Here is an 18,872-nt window from a genome sequence, read left to right as displayed (position 1 = left end):
ATCATGCAGTAAATAAATAAAATGACAAGCCTAGCAAGGTAGAGTACCGAAAGGGCGTGTGGGATATAAGCCCACACGTAATAGAACCACCGAATTCGGAATTTTCGGTTCTGTACAGACCATTGCCTTAACATACTAGGTGTATCCCATACCCCTAAACCCGGGCGACTCACCGGCCCTCGACCTTCGGGTCGTAAACAGGTAGTGGCGACTCCTTCTCACGTGCGTCCGTCGCGCTTCCCCGCGAAGGTGGACACTCCCAAGCCGCGTTGCATAGGCGCGCGCATGCGTGCCCCGACAAGACGAAATTCGGGTGCGCACACTATTAATAAGCATATAATAGTAAATTCCTCTATTAAATAGAGGTAGAATAATATATATTTTAAAAAATTAGTATGTTATATAGAAGTTGAATAATATCACTTATTATTGTAATTAAATAAAATATATCCAAAAGAAACATTAAAAAAGAATTTCTAATCACTAATTGTTATTCTATAAGCTATTTCTATTTTATTATTAAATAAAATAATAAGATGATTGGGTTGGCTGAATTAGGATGTAGCTGCACGGGCTCAGGGAATGCCACATAAAATGCTACCCCGTGACTCTTGCTTCTCCTTACTCGTTTGAACAATTCTAGGCAGGATCCCACGCGTTTTCAGAGGCTCCAGGAACGTAATTAAGTCATTCTCATCTAGAAAACTTTCCCTAAGGACGGCGAAGAATTTTTTTGTCCGTCATCTGATCTCATTGCGTATTTATTTCTTTTCTTTGACAAACGAAGCTGAACGTATATATGGGGTTAGCAACCAATAATTTCGTATACATTAGTCTTTTCAGACCAACATATTTCTTGTATTTTGCCTGCATAACGAAATAAATAGGGAGTTAACAAATGTGGATTGATTCAAGCGGTTCGGTACTTGTTCCCCTTAAATAAAGTCTCGGGTTCGAGTCTTATGAATGGAGATTATCCACGCTAGGAGAGATTTACCTCTTAATGGACCGACTCGGTTTGATTGGATTAATCAGAGCCCTATTAGGCTTCCGAATACCATGACAATTCAATAAGGACTGGTCGCCACAAAAAAATATTGGTATTAATTAATTAGTCCTTTTCCGACCATCAAGACTTAAAGTCTTCCGGGCACAATAATATGAGGAAGTCAAGCCATGGCAAGAGGGACCGCTAACAACCCCTGCTGCTGGCAAGACGAGTTATCTGTCTTGGACACATACTGAGGTGAAAACAAATTAACGGAACATGTTATGCTTCTATCGAATATTAATGTAAATTTAGGTTGGCAAATGTATGGATTCATACATATATCGATGCATAAAAAAGATACTAGCATATAAATGTTCAAATCAGCCATTGCTTTTATTCAAATTTTTGTCAAAATTTTAAAGTACTAAATAAACAAACGTGGACTAGTTCAAATGGTTTACCCTCCTTCCTCTTAAGTAAGATCTCGAGTTCAAGTAAATTGAGAAAATCCACGATCAAGAGAGCTATAGACCGACCTGGCTCGAACATTAATTAGTATGGGTCCATTGGATTCCGGATATCAGGTGGTGCAAATAAAAAAAGAAAGTAACAAATGACAAATATATAATGGTAGCATTTAATTAGTCGTAGTTGATCATCCATCTCCCCACTTTCTTGATTAAATTAGCAGTTGCAGGGTAATTAAATAATTATGTTGGTCCCTTTGCCACATGTGAGCTTGGTAAAAAGTTTAAGTTAATTGAAAATATATAATTTAATGATTTAATCTGACATAAAAAGAACGCTGGAATGTAAAATTAAGAAGCCTTTACGCAGCAAAGCCACCGAACTGCTGCAGATATATATGAACATAATCCGCAGCTCACACGCTCACACAAACAAGAAACATGCTAAAATCAAAAGCCCCATAATTAAATCGTCTGTACGTGCTAAATGGAGTCCTAGCTCCCCCTCCCCCATGGGTGGAGTCCTGCTGCCACCCTTTGGCTTCTTCAGCGCATCACCACCATTGCTCTTGTCGCCTGCTCCGTGTCCGGTGCAAAGTGGACTCATGGCAATGAGAACGATCGCCTTGCTCTACTAGAATTCAAGGCCAATATCATTGATCCCCTTGGTGTTTTGAGCTCATGGAACTCCAGTCACCGCATCTGTGAGTGGTTTGGAGTTACTTGCGGCCAAAGGCACCGGAGAGTCACGCGGTTAGAATTGAATTCCCAAGGCCTGTCCGGGACTATGTCCCCACATATTGGGAACCTGAGCTTCCTGAGGGTCCTGCATCTCGAGAACAACAGCTTCCATTCGAGGATTCCCCTTGAAGTCGGTCGTTTGTCGAGGTTGGGGTACTTTTCCCTCTACAACAACTCACTCCATGGACCAATTCCTCCGAGCTTGTCCAGCTGCTCTAATCTTGTCAGCATCATCCTCTTCAATAACAAACTCCAAGGGCAGCTACCTGTAGATCTTGGTTTCCTCTCAAAGCTCAAACGGCTTTCATTGGGGCTTAATGAGTTGAATGGGGTAATCCCAGCTTCAATTGGAAACTTGACATCTCTAGTGTACCTTTTTATGCAAGAAAACAAGCCTGGGGGTAGGATTCCATATACTCTGAGCAACTTGAGAAACTTAAAAGAGCTTGCTCTTTGGGGTAATAATTTCGTTGGAAACTTCCCTTCGTCAATCACCAACATTTCTTCCATGGAATATCTTGATTTATCCAATAACCAATTAGTGGGTACCTTGCCGTTGGACTTGGGCATCACTCTTCCAATTCTCCAAGATCTTGATATTAGCCAAAACCAATTCTTCGGACCTATCCCCAAATCGATATCCAACATGTCCCAACTATCTAGATTTGTAATTCAGTACAATAATTTCACAGGGGATGTTCCATCTTTCCAGCAGATGAGTAACCTCTCCTGGCTCAGCATGGCTGTTAACTATCTGGGAACTGAGCAAGCTAACGACCTCAACTTCCTCTGCTCATTGGCAAATTCCACAACTCTCCAGTGGTTAGATATAAGTGAGAACAATTTCGGAGGGACAATCCCCAAATGTATCGGTAACATGTCCAACACCCTTCATGTTTCCTCATCGCATGCCAATGCTTTATCTGGGCCCTTTCCGAGTAGTCTCTGGGATCTCATAGATCTGGAGGTTTTGTCCATATCTTCCAACAGTTTTTCAGGTATCATTCCTCCCGAAATTGGAAGTCTTAACAAGATAAAGGCATTGTTTCTGGGAATCTGTGAGTTCACAGGAGAGATCCCGCACTCTCTCGGAAATTTGACGGTGATGACTACCCTGTCCTTACGGGGAAATAATCTTACAGGCACCATACCTTCCTCTTTGGGCAAGTGTCAGAGCTTATTATTGCTAGATATTGCAGAGAACAAGCTTGCTGGTGCCATACCCCCTGAGATTATGAGCCTCTCTTCTCTATCAATCTATGCCGACTTCTCAGAAAACAATTTGTCCGGAGAGCTTCCGTTGGAAATTGGGAATCTGAAAAATCTTGGTGATTTACGCCTCAACGGGAACAAGTTGTCGGGAGAAATTCCGAGCAGTCTGGGTAGTTGTATGTCACTGATGTTCTTGTACATGCAGGATAACATGTTTACAGGTCCCATCCCTTCAACTCTGAGTTCATTGAAAGGGATTGAAGTATTGAACCTCTCCCACAACAGGCTCTCCGGTCAAATTCCTGAGTTCTTGAAGGACCTCAATCTTTCAATTTTAGATCTGTCTTTCAATAACTTTCAGGGCAAGTTGCCAAAGGAAGGAGTTTTTGCAAATACAAGTGCAACCTCGGTTCTGGGAAATAAGGAACTTTGTGGGGGTCTACCGGAATATCGGCTGCCCAAATGTGAGTCAACCGGTAAATCAACTAATGGTAGAGTGAGAACTGCTTCTATCTGCACGGTGTCAGGGATTTTGGCAACAACTTTGGTGCTCTTATTACTTTATTTTCTCTGGCATAGGAAACAGAGGAAAACCGTTGCTTCTAGTGCTTCAAAAGATGGATTTCTCAAGGTTTCTTATCGAGACTTGCTGAAAGCGACTGATGGGTTTTCCTCTGCCAATCTAATTGGAACCGGTAGCTTTGGATCTGTGTTCAGAGGGGTTCTTGGTCTAGAGCAGACGGCCATTGCAGTGAAAGTGCTAAATCTTGATCGTCACGGAGCATCGAAGAGCTTCATTGCCGAGTGTGAGGCCTTAAGGAACATCAGGCATCGTAATCTTGTTAAGGTACTCACAGCATGTTCGGGCTCCGATTACCTGGGCAATGACTTCAAGGCCTTGGTATATGAGTTTATGGTCAACGGGAGCTTAGATGAGTGGTTACATCCACCAGTCAGGACCAGTGGAGAGCGAGAGGACATACCACGGCAATTAGGTCTTGTCCAGAGAGTGAATATTGCCGCAGATGTTGCTTGTGCTTTAGATTATCTGCATCATCAGTGTGAAACACCCATAGTGCACTGTGATCTAAAGCCGAGCAACATCCTCATTGATGGTGAAATGACTGGGCATGTGGGTGATTTTGGGCTGGTCAGGTTCATGCCAGAAGCCACCAGGGAGCTGATTTCTGATCAAACAAGCTCTATAGGAGTAAAAGGATCTCTCGGCTATATCGCACCCGGTAATACCCAAATTCTAGCTGACCATGTTCCTTTCCGTTTCCTTATATATCTTGTTGTGTTTCCATGATCAGAACATGAACTGGAGATGAACAAAATATGCCAAGAAATGATATTGTTCATGAAAGTTGAAGCATATAAATGTTGTGCAGTCTTGATAATATATGAACAAAAAACAGCAAAATTTAGTATATGAACTCTTATTGGTGCAGAGTATGGAGCGGGAGCTGAGGTGTCAATTAATGGAGACGTGTACAGCTACGGCATCCTTGTACTGGAGATGTTCACAGGGAAGAGGCCCACCGATAACATGTTTGGTGATGGACTGAACCTTCATTCCTTTGCTAAGGCAGCTTTACCGGAGCAGGTTCTGCAGATTATTGATCCTGTCCTGCTTGGGGAGAGCCAAAACAAGGACGACAGTCGAGGCATCAGGAGAAGCCAGAGGAGCCACGAGAGGCTCCTTAAGATTCAAGAGTGTTTGGTTTCAATCGTGGAAATAGGAGTGGTCTGCTCTTCTGAAGTTCTGAGAGACAGAATGAGCATGGGCGATGTTGCAGCTGCTCTGCAAGCAGTTCGGAATAAGCTTCTTGGAAGCTGAGGAAATTGAAGACAGTCAAAATGGGAGAACGATTCATGGCATTCAAAGTATTGTGTAGATGATATCTAAAGAAGTGCACCTTCACATCGCTAGTCCAATGGCTTTGATCAGGAGTGATGTTCTGGTTCTGCAGGTTTTTATAATTTCCCAAATTTGTATGCATGAACTCTGTCGCATTGTTACTTTTTTTACTCTAATTCCACTCTTGCCTATGCTTCATAACTCTTGCAACTTCCTGAACCACATTGCAAAATGTTATTTGCTTGTCCGGGATTCAATCGATAGAGTTTGTCCAATAAACACCTCAGGGTGAAAGTGAAATCGAGTAAGGAATTACCGAGTTTGACATGAAACTGATGGTTGGTCCACGTGGATTAGCCATGGAATCGTCTGGGCTGGTGACCATACCCACTGCTGTGTATTGATCCTCCTAACCGAATCTTTTTATCATGCCTGCAAACATTACTCGCTACCTCCACTGCCAAGTTATGATCTCATGAAACTGATGGCTCCTGGGGGTCAGGCATGTATAAATCTTGGTCACCAGTACAGTTTTATGGTGGTGACAGTGATACATCCTTGTATTCATTGTAAGCCATGATCCTTTAAGCTTGTTGCTGTGCAAGTTGCTAATGAGTCTGGTCATGTAACTTTAAGTTTGGTCCTTTACAGTTCAGAAGCTGAGATCCAACTACCCAATGCGCCGATTGTTTCTGTGGAATGTAGACTGGCGGTTGAAGGCATTCTTGTCAGGAAGGGAGAACTGGGGCCATTGGGCGGTGAATGTGACCGGGTCGAATGCAGTGGGCATTGCGGCCCTGGAGGAGTTTCCAGCAATGCTCCTTTTCATTGTGTCATGATCCACACCTTCTACGGGTTTCAGAATCCACTAGAGTCTGGTCAGTTAATCAAGGAGGTCAAGAGATTCATTGCAGGAATGACAGCACACCATCCCTTTAGAGTAGTAGCACGGTTACTTTATATTGGGAAAGCCCCATATTGGAAGTAGAAATAGAGAAGACCTGTAAAAATAGCATATCATGAACTAACCTGCCTGATAAATAATATTGCAGGGAAATCAACTTCATTCACTACAGTATGTGTATATGGCTTTACACATGAAGGTTAATACTGCAATACTGAAAGAAGGTACCTGGCATACATCTCCAATAAGATAAGATGAAAGATCCTCAAACAAGTATAAGACGATATATTATCATCATATATATGATAATCTCCATTCAACATCTTCGAAGCATGCAGTCTAGACGATATATGATCATCGTATAAAAGTTGATGAAATATCCTCCCAACAGCAGGGACAGTTAAAGGTTGCATGATACTAACAGGCTCGAGTAAGAACTACATAAAACAGCTTTTCCGTACTAATCTGAACAGGTTGTGATTTACGAGTTGCAAGTAAGAGCTGGATAAAGCAGAGCATCCTGTTTCCTTCCTCTGTTTCTTATTCCCTCTGTTATCTTCCCAATCCTTTTCTCCCATTCTCTTCGCTTCAATTCTTAGCTGTCCACCTTCCTCGGATTCGGATACCTCCACAGACCAGATCATGATCATAGTGATGCACTTCCAGTGACTATTGTATTCACCTTCTGTTCCTGGCATGAATCCTTCTTCTAGATTTCCGCTGGCCACAGCTTGTCTGGGATGTCATTTCTTCTCTGCGCTTGCTTCCACCCACCCCTTCTCCCTCTCATGTTTCCTGTAAAAAGGATTCAATTGACTTCAGAATGTTCAAGCTTTGCATTGTCGCAATGTCAATCTCAAAGGCTTTTCAACTCCAATCCCATTTTCTACATGCGACATTGTGAGAGTTCAATTCCACATCTGCTGTCGGGGAGATATTATTAGTTCAGTGATTTTCACAGTTAGAGAGTTCATTTACAAGTTATACTTCCCATTGGCCTGAAAACCTTTCACATAGATTTTGGCCATATCGGTTTGGCCACAGTAATGTCTCTTAATTGGAAGCCTTATTTAGATTTTGGAGGAAGAGTGTGAAGTCGTAGAACCATAATGTTTGTACCCAGAAAAGCATGCTGCCGTGGCATAAATTTATTCTTTTTTTGATCTGCGGATCCCAAATAAGAAAACTTCTCGAGAATAGTTGAAATCTCGAGCTAATAGTGCCTGGCACGGGCATATGAAACGAGAATGACAGGAGATGTGGATGGTAACCAAGAACATAATTGATTTAGTGAGACATATATTTGATTTATATTCTAGAATAACTATCCATTTCTACAACTTGACCACGTCGCATGGTTGCACTTCCAAGTCGTATATGAACAATCTCTTGGTAAATAGGGCCCTATACCTAGTTAATTAATTAGAAAAGCTTAGAGTGAAAAATTAAAAAAAAAATGGGGGGAGAATGAAGAAGTAAACAAATTAAGAAAGATTTAGTGCAAAACCCACCAAGACTTTGTCTAGGATTAACTAAAGGAGACTAACAACTCCCGAGACTGTTCTGTATTCTCCACTTTTATGAAGCTCAAGTTTAGGATGCAGGCATGCAGCAACCTCATTATAGAAGTCAGCAAGACATCCGAGGCTATTATGCGTAAAGTTTAGGATGCAACAATTAATCTCAATACACCTCTTTAAAAAGTTCAAAGGCTGCATAAATGAAAGCAATTCATCTCTAGTGAGTTCATTGCATAATTCAATTCAGGGGCTATTACGCATGTATTGTGGAACTTTTTATTGTAGATTTCACCGAAGTCTGTAATTCTCAAAAAGCGACTTTTTTTATGACACAAGTTTCCATAAGCAGAAAAAAAATCCTTCATATTGAGACTGCGACTGTTAGACCAAACCAGGATATGAAATATCATTCACCGTACTTCCCATCTGCATCTAGACTGTCAACGGAAGGGGGGTCATATTTATGAATGCAGAGACATTTAGAAGAAAATCGATTCCGGCTTAAAACCATACTTTGATCGATTCACTTGGATATACTTGCATCTCCTTAGACAGGGTCCAATGTATTAGAGGCTTAATGTGAATGCGAGTTGTTCTTATATCTAGAATAATCTCTATAAAGGCGGCGAAGAATTCTTTTGTCTTCCCATATCTATCACTTTTTCTTGACAAAAGACGCTGAATGTATGTGTGGTGTTAGCAACCAATAATTTCGTATATATTAGTCTTCTGCAGACCAACACATTTTCTTGTAATTGGGCTGCATGACGAAATACATATATAGGAAGTCAAGTCATGACTAGACGGACCACTAAACAGCATCTCCATAAAGAATTAATCCACTAGTGACTTCCAATCAATAATTTCTTCAATTTCTTGGGCTTGGCCACCAAATTGGCATTTTCGGGTTGACCCGAGTCAAGTCAAGGGAAGACGAGCCCCTGACCGTAAAACACTCCCTTCCCATTAGTAACTTCCGATCAATACGTTCTTCTTCAACTTCTTGGCCAAAGAATTGGAATTTCCGAATTGAACCTATGTCAAGTCCAGGGCGGGGGGAAAAGAAGTCCCATCCTTTCCAGTAGCCCCGTGGAAGCGAAGCCACTGAAGTGCTCCTCATGCTGCGAAATTTTGGGCGCTTCCCTGCGTTAGAAATATAGCGTTAGAGATGAGAAATAGCACTGCTTAAAAAACTTGCAAAATGAAATTTATAAGTCTGAAATCAGTATGCCTAAATTGTATATTCATATTATATTCATGCACTTGAATGTTAGTAAAATAAATAATCACGCAATAGATTTTAAAAAATAGTAATTACATGAAAATTTGGCACTAGATATTTATTATATTACATAATGAAAATTGATTACAATATACAATTAATGCAGTAATTATTTTGATAATTGCTATTGAAAATAATATATTATTAGAGTAAATAAATATACGAAAATGGATGTTCCATTAGAAAATAATTAATTGAGTACATTTATAAATTATCCTAGCCACTAATTATACGAATTTGTGGTATAAAAATATAACATCTGAAAATAAGGATCTGGCATAACACTGTTTAAAAATAAACTGCAAAATAAAATTACTATATTTGTGTGTGTATTGGAAGCATGCACGATTCACATGTACGCCGCAGCCCCAGTGATCACTACATACACTCTTCGCACTTAAGCTTCGACCCCATGATCCCGACCTAATTGGCTGATACGTGGCACGTTAGTGGGCCCGCCTCCGGTCTCCAGGATCACACGGCTGCCGGTGTCTTCATCACCCCGGTGGAGTCCACTCGGAGAGCTAAACCCATCAGCACGTGGCACGTGGACCTCTCCCTGTGAGAGGGGTTATTATATTATGCCCACATGATCTGGAACATTGTTCTACTCATCGTCATCATCATCGTGTATATGGCCTTCTTGCACCAGCTAGCCGGTGATCAAAATCAACGGTCCAATCTTGCTAGAGGGATTATACAGGCCGCATGCACACGTGGAGGAAATCCAGTGGCTTGACTCCATCATGACACATCATTAAGCATGCGCCAAACACTGGGACACATTAGTCAGCCAAGTAATGGCCAAGACTGGCAAGGATCTCCATCATCGAAAGCTTATCATTAACCGATTCGACGACTGGCAAGGATTTCCATTTCTCTCTTTCTCCACGCATCAAGACATAGATTGAGCACTGATTGGATGGCTGCCTCACTCTCAAATGGAAACATCTGTCTCGAAATGTGTTTCGGTGCGTTTGGTTTGGGAGTTAAAAGTAACTTTGATTTTGATTGTGAAAAAAAACAAATGAGATGAGATGATAAATTTGACTTGGGAAACGTGTGTTTTTGTTGTGTAGTGTGCTAAGTTAAAGTTAAAGTTAAATTTTTGACTTGAAAAATGTGTATTTTCATTGTGTAGTGTGTTGAGTTAAACTTAAAATTTTTGTGATTTTAACTCTGAAACCAATCAGGGTGTTTCACCCTTTTTTTTGATTTCCTAACTACTAAAGATGATACTAGCATGTCAAACCTTTTTCTCTGTGTAGATGGCTGTCCGAGAGATAATATAGCTAGTTTTATTGAACCTCGTCTTAGGATGTCTTTTTACTTAGGTCGAAGAAAAATCTCGAATCTAAATTAGTTAGAACGTGTTACTCAAAAAAATTAGTTGGAACTTATTGAACTTTCAGATACTAGATGGTAATTATTTTATCTTGAACAAAAAAAGGGCAGAACGTCATGGTAGCTCGCCGTAGAAAATTGGTGTAGTCCAGATTGTCTCCTGATATGATAGAAAATGTTAGGTGAATTGTCACTCATACAATTATTAGGATTAAATATTCCATGAGTATTACTCCTATAATTTGAACGAGTAATAACTAATTAAAATATTTATAAATAAGAATCTTTGGGGGCATTTGTGCAATTTATCATTTACATGTATTTTGATTGGATATTACTCAATCAAGCGGCTGAAGTATTACGCATTGAATACTTGCTAAATCATTAGAAGTTTGCATAGTGCATCTGATGAATATAACTATCTAGTCTAATAATATAATTCCTTCATCCTTGGCGGAAGTGAATCAACCGTAACGTCACTGCCCAAACTTGCAACGACTTGGAGTCAATGGATATGGAGGACGCGGAAAAAGGTTTGTCAGGACAATAATAGCTAAAGAGGACTTGATTGGACTCCGATCACTCTCTTCTGTCGGAATTTGTTTCATTTCAAATAGTCTCTAGCAGAAAAGTTACATATATACCTTTCAAGCGCATCCATCTTGTAAAAGAAAATGATGGGCCTATCACTATCAATAGCATTTTTCCATATATAACTCCCCCACTCCCCTCCTCCCTCCAACAGCAACCCGACACGCGCGCGCGCATATCTATCTATCTATCTATAAAGTTCTATTTCACCCTATTAAATAGGTGTATCATAGTAAATGCCTCCATTATATAGAGGTAGAATAATACATGTTTCAAATAATCAGTATGCTATATAAAAGTTGAACAATATTACTTATTATTGTAATTAAATAAAATATATCCAAAAGAAACATTAAAGAAGAATTTCTAATCACTTATTCTATAAGCAATTTCTACTTTATTATTGAATAAATATGCATAGTTCTAAAGAAGTGAAGAATTATTAAATTTTACTTAATTAATTTTAATATTCATTTTTAGCCCTATAAAAGTTAAATTAAATTATTTCTTGTCGATGTAATTGTGATTAGTCATTTCATCTAAAATTATTCAAATTTACAAAAATTAATATATGAAATGTGAGTGAGGAAAAAAATCGCGAATACTTAATTTTAAAATTTTATATCCTCTATGTTTATTAATATTTCTTTCATTAATCAAAGCTACGAATTTTGTATTTTTGGATTTTATAATTACTTTCTTATTTGATAATTGAGGTCATGCCTATGAAATATTCTACATGAATTATTTGCTTATGAGCTCTTAAATTAATATTAACTATCATGGGCATGAAATTTATTGTATTAAAGTTTATATAGTGTAAAAACATATAAACCAATATAAATAATTGTATTATATCTACAATTCGAAAATAAATTTTGACAATAAATTTTCTTAACAAAATTCGCGGGACTCATAGGTATATTTTGAAAATAAATCAATCTCTGAAAATTGAAAAAAAAATTAAAACAGCAAAACAGGAAAGGAAAAGATAAGGACGACAGAGCTCGTCGAGTGGAGGGAATTCGCTGACCCCTCCTCTGAGGACGCCGGCGACTCAAAAGACTTCAGCTACCTCAAAGGATGGGTGGTTGCTACTGGCGACTCCCCCCGAATTGACGGATTCAACGGATCTAAGATCTCTATTGATTCACGGGGAACGGGACTCGCACGGCGACAACCACATCTTCTTAGAGGTTGCCGGCATCCTCTGAGCCGATCGGCGACCTTGGAGAAACCAAAAAAAAACTAAGCGTTGATGGTTCTCTTCATTGTTGGCCACCACCCCTCAGACTGGGTTGGCGACACCATTAGAGGCAGTCGACGACCTTGTCTGGACAGCGGTGGCAATCACCACTCAGATCTCCCTCACTCTCTTCCCCAATAATGTCACTAATAATCCCATTATTTCACGAAATTGGTCTCCGAATACCAATTTCTAGACAAAAAGAAAACACAAAAAATCAAAAAAATTATATTCAAGAGTTAAGCGTTTTAAGGCGTTTTGGCCGGACCCACCTTATATATATACATACAGGTATAGAGATAGATATAGATAGTCATGTTTGGATTCCCAAAAATCATTACAAACTAATTAAAATAAAAAATCAACTCAACTCAACTCAAAATTCAAACGCACTCTTAATTTTAACTTTAACTTTAACATTAACTCAACACACTACACAACAAAAACACACATTTTCCAAGTCAAAAATTTTAATTTTAACTTTAATTCAACATACTACACAACAACAACACATGTTTTTCAAGTCAAATTTATAATCACATCTCATTTGTCTTTTTCCACAATCAAAACTAAAATCAAAATTAAAGTTACTTTAACTCTGAATTCAAACGCATCCACAAATTCTTTGGCATCGATGAGAAACAAAACTTAGAAAGAAGGCAGTTTTTATCTTAGCTGTGAATTGTACCAGAAGTAACTTCTTGTCAATACCAGATATTCCTTCATATATATCTATGACCAAACAATGCAAGATGATCGTCCAACTATTTTTAAAGGATAGAAAATGATCGAGACTTATTAAAAGAGGGCGTAGCGCAATAACGTACTACTTCGCCTGGTAATCAAAATATTCTAAATTCGACACTAATAAAGATTACGCATGCCCCTTTATTAGTTATTAAGATTTTTATTTCATCATATTAAATCCATAAATCTTTCTTATAAGTGAAAAAAAAAAGATTGAGATTTCCAAATATTAATCACTTGAGCAACTGCTGTCTCTCCCATCCTCTTCTAAAACTCGACCCCATCGCATGGTTCCATCTCCAAGGGGAATATCAACGGTTAAGGATCTTGGTATCCCACATCAGACTAATAAAGAGAAAGCACTGGATTTATAAGACGATTGGGTTGGCTGAATTAGGATCTACATCCTATAAGGCTGCACGGGCTCGGGGAACGCCACATAAAAAGCTAGCCCGTGACACTTCGATCTCCGTACTCGTTTGAACAATTCTAGACAGGTTCCCACGTGTTTTCAGAGGCTCCAGGAACGTACTTAATTCTCATCCAGAAAACTTTTTATAGGGGCGGCGAAGAATTTTTTTGTCCATCATCTGATCTCATTGCGTATTTATTACTTTTCTTTGACAAACGAAGCTGAACGTAAATATGGGGTTAGCAACCAATAATTTCGGATACATTAGTCCTTTTCAGACCAACACATTTCTTGTATTTTGTCTGCATAACGAAATAAATAGGAAGTTAACGGATGGGAATAGGTTCAAACGGTTCGATATTTATTCCATTTAAGTAAAATCTCGAGTTCGAGTCTCGTGAATGAAAATTCACGCTATGAGAATTTTATCTCTTAGTGAGCTGACTCGAATGGATTGAATTAATTAGAACCCCATTGGATTTTCGAATACCATGACAATTCAATAAGGACGGGTAGCCACCAAAAATTATTGGTATTAATTAATTAGCCCTTTTCCGACCATCAAGACTTGCAGTCTTCCGGACACGATAATATGAGGAAGCCAAGCCATGGAAAGAGGGACCGCTAACAACGCCTGCTGCTGGGAAGACGAGTTATCCGTGTTGGAAACATACTAAGGTGAAAAACAAATTTAACGGAACATGTTATGCTTCTATCGAATATTAATGTAAATTTAAGTTGGCAAATGTATAGATTCATACATACATCGATGCATAAAAAAAAAATACTAGCATATAAATGTTCAAATCAACCATTCCTTTTATTCAATTTTTTTTTCAAAAATTTTAAAGTACCAAATAAAACAAACGTGTATTGGTGCAAATGGTTTGCCCCTTCTTCCTCTTAAGCAAGATCTCAAGTTCAACTATTATAAATAGAGAAAATCCACGATCGAGAAAGCTATAGACCGACCCGGCTCAAGCATGAATTAGTATGGGTCCACTGGAATCCGGATATCAAGTGATGCAAATAAAAAATAATAACAAATGACAATTTTATAATGGTAGCATTTAATTAGTCGTAGCTGATCATCCATCTCCCCACTTTCTTGATTAAATTAGCTATTGCGGGGTAACTATATGATTATTTTGGTCCTTTTGCCACATGTGAGCTTCTTAGAGAGTTTAAGTGAATTGAAAATATATAATTTAATCGGATATAAAAAGAGCGCTGGAATGTAAAATTAAGAAGCCTTAACATAACAAAGCCACAGAGCTGCTGCAGATATATATGAACATAATCCGCAGCTCACACAAACAAGAAACATGCTAAAATCACAAGCCCCATAATTAAATCGTCTGTACGTACTAAATGGAGTCCCAGCTGCCCCTTCCCCATCGGCGGAGTCCTGCTGCCACGCTTTGGCTTCTTCACTGCATCACCGCCATTGCTCTTGTCACTTGCTCCGCGTCTGGTGCAAAGTGGACTCATGGGAATGAGAACGATCACCTTGCTCTACTAGAATTCAAGGCCAATATCATTGATCCCCTTGGTGTTTTGAGCTCATGGAACTCCAGTCACCACATCTGTGAGTGGTTTGGAGTTACTTGTGGCCGAAGGCACCGGAGAGTCGCGCGGTTAGAATTGAAATCCCAAGGCCTGTGTGGGACTATATCCCCTCATATTGGGAATCTGAGCTTCCTAAGGGTCCTCGATCTCGTCAACAACAGCTTCCATTCGAGGATTCCCCTCGAAGTCGGTCGTTTGTCGAGGTTGCAGTACTTTTACCTCTCCAACAACTCACTCCATGGATCAATTCCTCCGAGCTTGTCCAGCTGCTCTAATCTTGTCGGTATCAGGCTCTCCAATAACAAACTCGAAGGGCAGCTACCAGTAGATCTTGGCTTCCTCTCCAAGCTCAAACGGCTTATATTGGGGCTTAATGAGTTGAATGGGGTAATCCCAGCTTCAATTGGAAACTTGACATCTCTAGAGCACCTTGTTATGCAAGAAAACAAGCTTGGGGGTAAGATTCCCGATACTCTGGGCAACTTGAGAAACTTGAAGGTTCTTTCTCTTTGGGATAATAACTTAGTTGGCAATATCCCTTCATCAGTCACCAACATTTCTTCCATGGAAGTTCTTGCTGTGAGTCATAACCGATTAGCGGGTACCTTGCCATTGGACTTGGGCATCACTCTTCCAAATATCCAATATTTCTCTATTGCCATAAACCAGTTCTTCGGACCTATCCCCAGATCCATATCCAACATGTCCCAACTATCTAGCTTTATAATTCAGTCCAACAATTTCACAGGGGATGTTCCATCTTTCCAGCAGATGAGTAACCTCTACTGGTTCAGCGTGGCTGATAACTATCTGGGAAGTGAGCAAGCTAACGACCTCAACTTCCTCTGCTCATTGGCAAATTCTACAACTCTCCACAGGTTGCATATAAGTGTGAACAATTTCGGAGGGGCAATGCCCAAATGTATCGGTAACATGTCCAACACCCTTAATGATTTCACATTGCATGGCAATGCTTTGTCTGGGACCTTGCCAAGCAGTATCGGGTATCTCGTAGGTCTGGAGGTTTTGTCCTTATCTTACAACAGTTTTTCTGGTATCATTCCACCCGAAATTGGAAGTCTTAACAAGATAAAGAGATTGTATCTCGCAATCTGTGAGTTCACTGGAGAGATCCCGCGCACTCTCGGAAATTTGACGGTGATGACTATTCTGTCCTTACTGGGAAATAATCTTACAGGCACCATACCTTCTTCTTTGGGCAAGTGTCAGAGCTTATTATCACTAGATCTCTCAGAGAACAAGCTTGCTGGTGCCATACCCCCCGAGATTATGAGCCTCTCGTCCCTATCAATCTATGCCGACTTCTCAGAGAATGATTTGGCTGGAGAGCTTCCCATGGAAATCGGGAATCTGAAAAGTCTCACCCAACTTGATCTCTCCCGAAACAGGCTGTTGGGAGAAATTCCGAGCAGTCTGGGTAGTTGTATGTCGTTGATGTTCTTGTCCATGCAGGATAACATGTTCACAGGTCCCATCCCTTCAACTCTGAGTTCGTTGAAAGGGATTCAAGAATTGAACCTCTCCCACAACAGGCTCTCCGGTCAAATTCCTGAGTTCTTGAAGGACCTCAATCTTTCAATTTTAGATCTGTCTTTCAATAACTTTCAGGGCAAGTTGCCAAAGGAAGGAGTTTTTGCAAATTCAAGTGCAACCTCGGTTCGGGGAAATAAGGAGCTTTGTGGGGGTCTACCAGAATATCGGCTGCCCAAATGTCAGTCAACTGGTAAATCATCTAATGGTAGAGTGAGAAATGCTTCTATCTATAAGGTGTCCGGGATTTTGGCAACAACTTTGGTTTTCTTATTACTTTTTTTCCTCTGGCATAGAAAGCAGAGGAAAACCGTTGCTTCTGGTGCTTCAAACGATGGATTTCTCAAGGTTTCTTATGGAGACTTGCTGAAAGCAACCGATGGGTTTTCCTCTGCCAATCTAATTGGAACCGGTAGCTTTGGATCCGTGTTCAGAGGGGTTCTTGGTCTAGAGCAGACGGCCATTGCAGTGAAAGTGCTAAATCTTGATCGTCACGGAGCATCGAAGAGCTTCATTGCCGAGTGTGAGGCCTTAAGGAACATCAGGCATCGTAATCTTGTTAAGGTACTCACAGCATGTTCGGGCTCCGATTACCAGGGCAATGACTTCAAGGCCTTGGTATATGAGTTTATGGTCAACGGGAGTTTAGATGAGTGGTTACATCCACCAGTCGGGACCAGTGGAGAGCGAGAGGACATACAGCGGGAATTAGGTCTTGTCCAGAGAGTGAATATTGCCTCAGATGTTGCTTGTGCTTTAGATTATCTGCATCATCAGTGTGAAACACCCATAGTGCACTGTGATCTAAAGCCGAGCAACATCCTCATTGATGGTGAAATGACTGGGCATGTGGGTGATTTTGGGCTGGTCAGGTTCATGCCAGAAGCCACCAGGGAGCTGATTTCTGATCAAACAAGCTCTATAGGAGTAAAAGGATCTCTCGGCTATATCGCACCCGGTAATACCCAAATTCTTGCTGACGAAGTTCCTTTTCATTTCCTCATATATCTTGTTGTTTCTATGATCAGAATATGAACTGGAGATGAAAAAAATATGCCAAGAAATGATATTGTTCATGAAAGTCGAAGCATACAAATGTTGTGCAATGTTGATAGTATATGAGCAAAGAGCAAAATTTATTATATGAACTCTTATTGGTGCAGAGTATGGAGCGGGAGCTGAGGTGTCCATTAATGGAGATGTGTACAGCTACGGCATCCTCATACTGGAGATGTTCACAGGGAAGAGGCCCACTGATAACATGTTTGGTGATGGACTGAACTTTCATTCCTTTGCTATGGCAGCTTTACCGGAGCAGGTTCTGCAGATTATTGATCCTGTCCTGCTTGGGGAGAGCCAAAATGAGGACGAAAGTCGAGGCATCAGGAGAAGCCGGAGGAGCCACGAGAGGCTCCTTAAGATTCAAGAGTGTTTGGTATCAATTGTGGAAATTGGAGTGGTCTGTTCTTCTGAAGTTCCAAGAGACAGAATGAGCATAGGCGATGTTGCAGCTGCTCTGCAAGCAATTCAGAATAAGCTTCTTGGAAGCTGAGGAAATTGAAGACAGTCGAAATGGGAGCACGATTCATGGCATTCGAAGTATTGTGTAGATGATATCTAAAGAAAGTGTACCTTCACATCGCTGGTCCAATGGCTTTGGTCAGGAGTGATGTTCTGGTTCTTCAGGTTTCTATAATTTCCCAAATTTATATGCATGAACTCTCGCATTGTTACTTTTTGGACTCTAATTCCACTCTTACCCCTGCTTCATAACTTGTGCAACCTCCTGAACCACATTGAAAAATGTTATTTGCTCGCTGGGATTCAATCGTTGGAATTACCGAGTTTGACTTGAAACTGATGGTTGGTCCACGTGGATTAGCCATGGAATCGTCTGGGCTGCTAACCATACCCACTGCTGTATATTGATCCTCCTAACCAAATCTTTTTATCATGCCTGCAAACATTACTTGCTACTCCCGCTGCCACGTTATGATCTCATTAAACTGATGGCTCCCGGGGGTCAGGCATGTATAAGTCTCGGTGACCAGTACGGTTTTTATGGTGGTGACAGTGATAGATCCTTGTAGCTGTGCAAGTTGCTAACGAGTCTGGTCATGTAACTTTAAGCTTGGTCCTTTTACAGTTCAGAAGCTGAGATCCAACTACCCAATGCACCGATTGTCTCTGTGGAATGTAGACTGGTGGAAGAAGGCATTGTTGTCAGAAGAGAACTACGGCCATTGGTCGATGAATGTTACCGAATCAAATGCAGTGGGCATTGAGGCCCTGGAGGAGTTTCCAGCAATGCTTCTTTTCATTGCGTCATGATCCACACCTTCTACAGGTTTCAGAAACCATGAGAATCTGGTCAGTTAATCAAGGAGGTCTAGAGATTCATTGCAGGAATGAGAGTAGTAGCATGGTTACTTTA

The 18,872-nt window shown here is 40.4% G+C and overlaps 2 protein-coding genes across 2 annotated transcripts; both read left to right on the top strand.

Moving 5' to 3' along the window:
- Positions 1–232: 232 nt before the first annotated feature.
- On the top strand, positions 233–5,529 carry LOC116204505 (putative receptor-like protein kinase At3g47110). Its single transcript, XM_031536625.1, has 2 exons — positions 233–4,652; positions 4,863–5,529. Exons 1-2 carry the CDS (start codon positions 2,246–2,248, stop codon positions 5,249–5,251), a joined length of 2,796 nt encoding a protein of 931 aa, XP_031392485.1. The 5' UTR covers positions 233–2,245; the 3' UTR covers positions 5,252–5,529.
- A 9,039-nt stretch (positions 5,530–14,568) lies between these two features.
- LOC116206184 (probable LRR receptor-like serine/threonine-protein kinase At3g47570) lies at positions 14,569–18,186 on the top strand. Its single transcript, XM_031538984.1, has 2 exons — positions 14,569–17,396; positions 17,602–18,186. Exons 1-2 carry the CDS (start codon positions 14,690–14,692, stop codon positions 17,988–17,990), a joined length of 3,096 nt encoding a protein of 1,031 aa, XP_031394844.1. The 5' UTR covers positions 14,569–14,689; the 3' UTR covers positions 17,991–18,186.
- The last annotated feature ends 686 nt before the right edge of the window (positions 18,187–18,872 follow it).

The sequence above is a fragment of the Punica granatum genome, chromosome 4, assembly GCF_007655135.1.
Source record: "Punica granatum isolate Tunisia-2019 chromosome 4, ASM765513v2, whole genome shotgun sequence".
NCBI classification, from domain to species: Eukaryota; Viridiplantae; Streptophyta; class Magnoliopsida; order Myrtales; family Lythraceae; genus Punica; species Punica granatum.
Note: the sequence above shows the minus strand (reverse complement) of the source record. Positions and strands in the feature narration are given on the sequence as shown.

Coding starts and splice junctions, on each gene's coding strand:
- LOC116204505 (XM_031536625.1), top strand. CDS start 2,246: ATGTCCCCACATATTGGGAACCTGAGCTTCCTGAGGGTCCTGCATCTC. Junction 4,653..4,862: donor TCTCGGCTATATCGCACCCG/GTAATACCCAAA, acceptor TTATTGGTGCAG/AGTATGGAGCGGGAGCTGAG.
- LOC116206184 (XM_031538984.1), top strand. CDS start 14,690: ATGGAGTCCCAGCTGCCCCTTCCCCATCGGCGGAGTCCTGCTGCCACG. Junction 17,397..17,601: donor TCTCGGCTATATCGCACCCG/GTAATACCCAAA, acceptor TTATTGGTGCAG/AGTATGGAGCGGGAGCTGAG.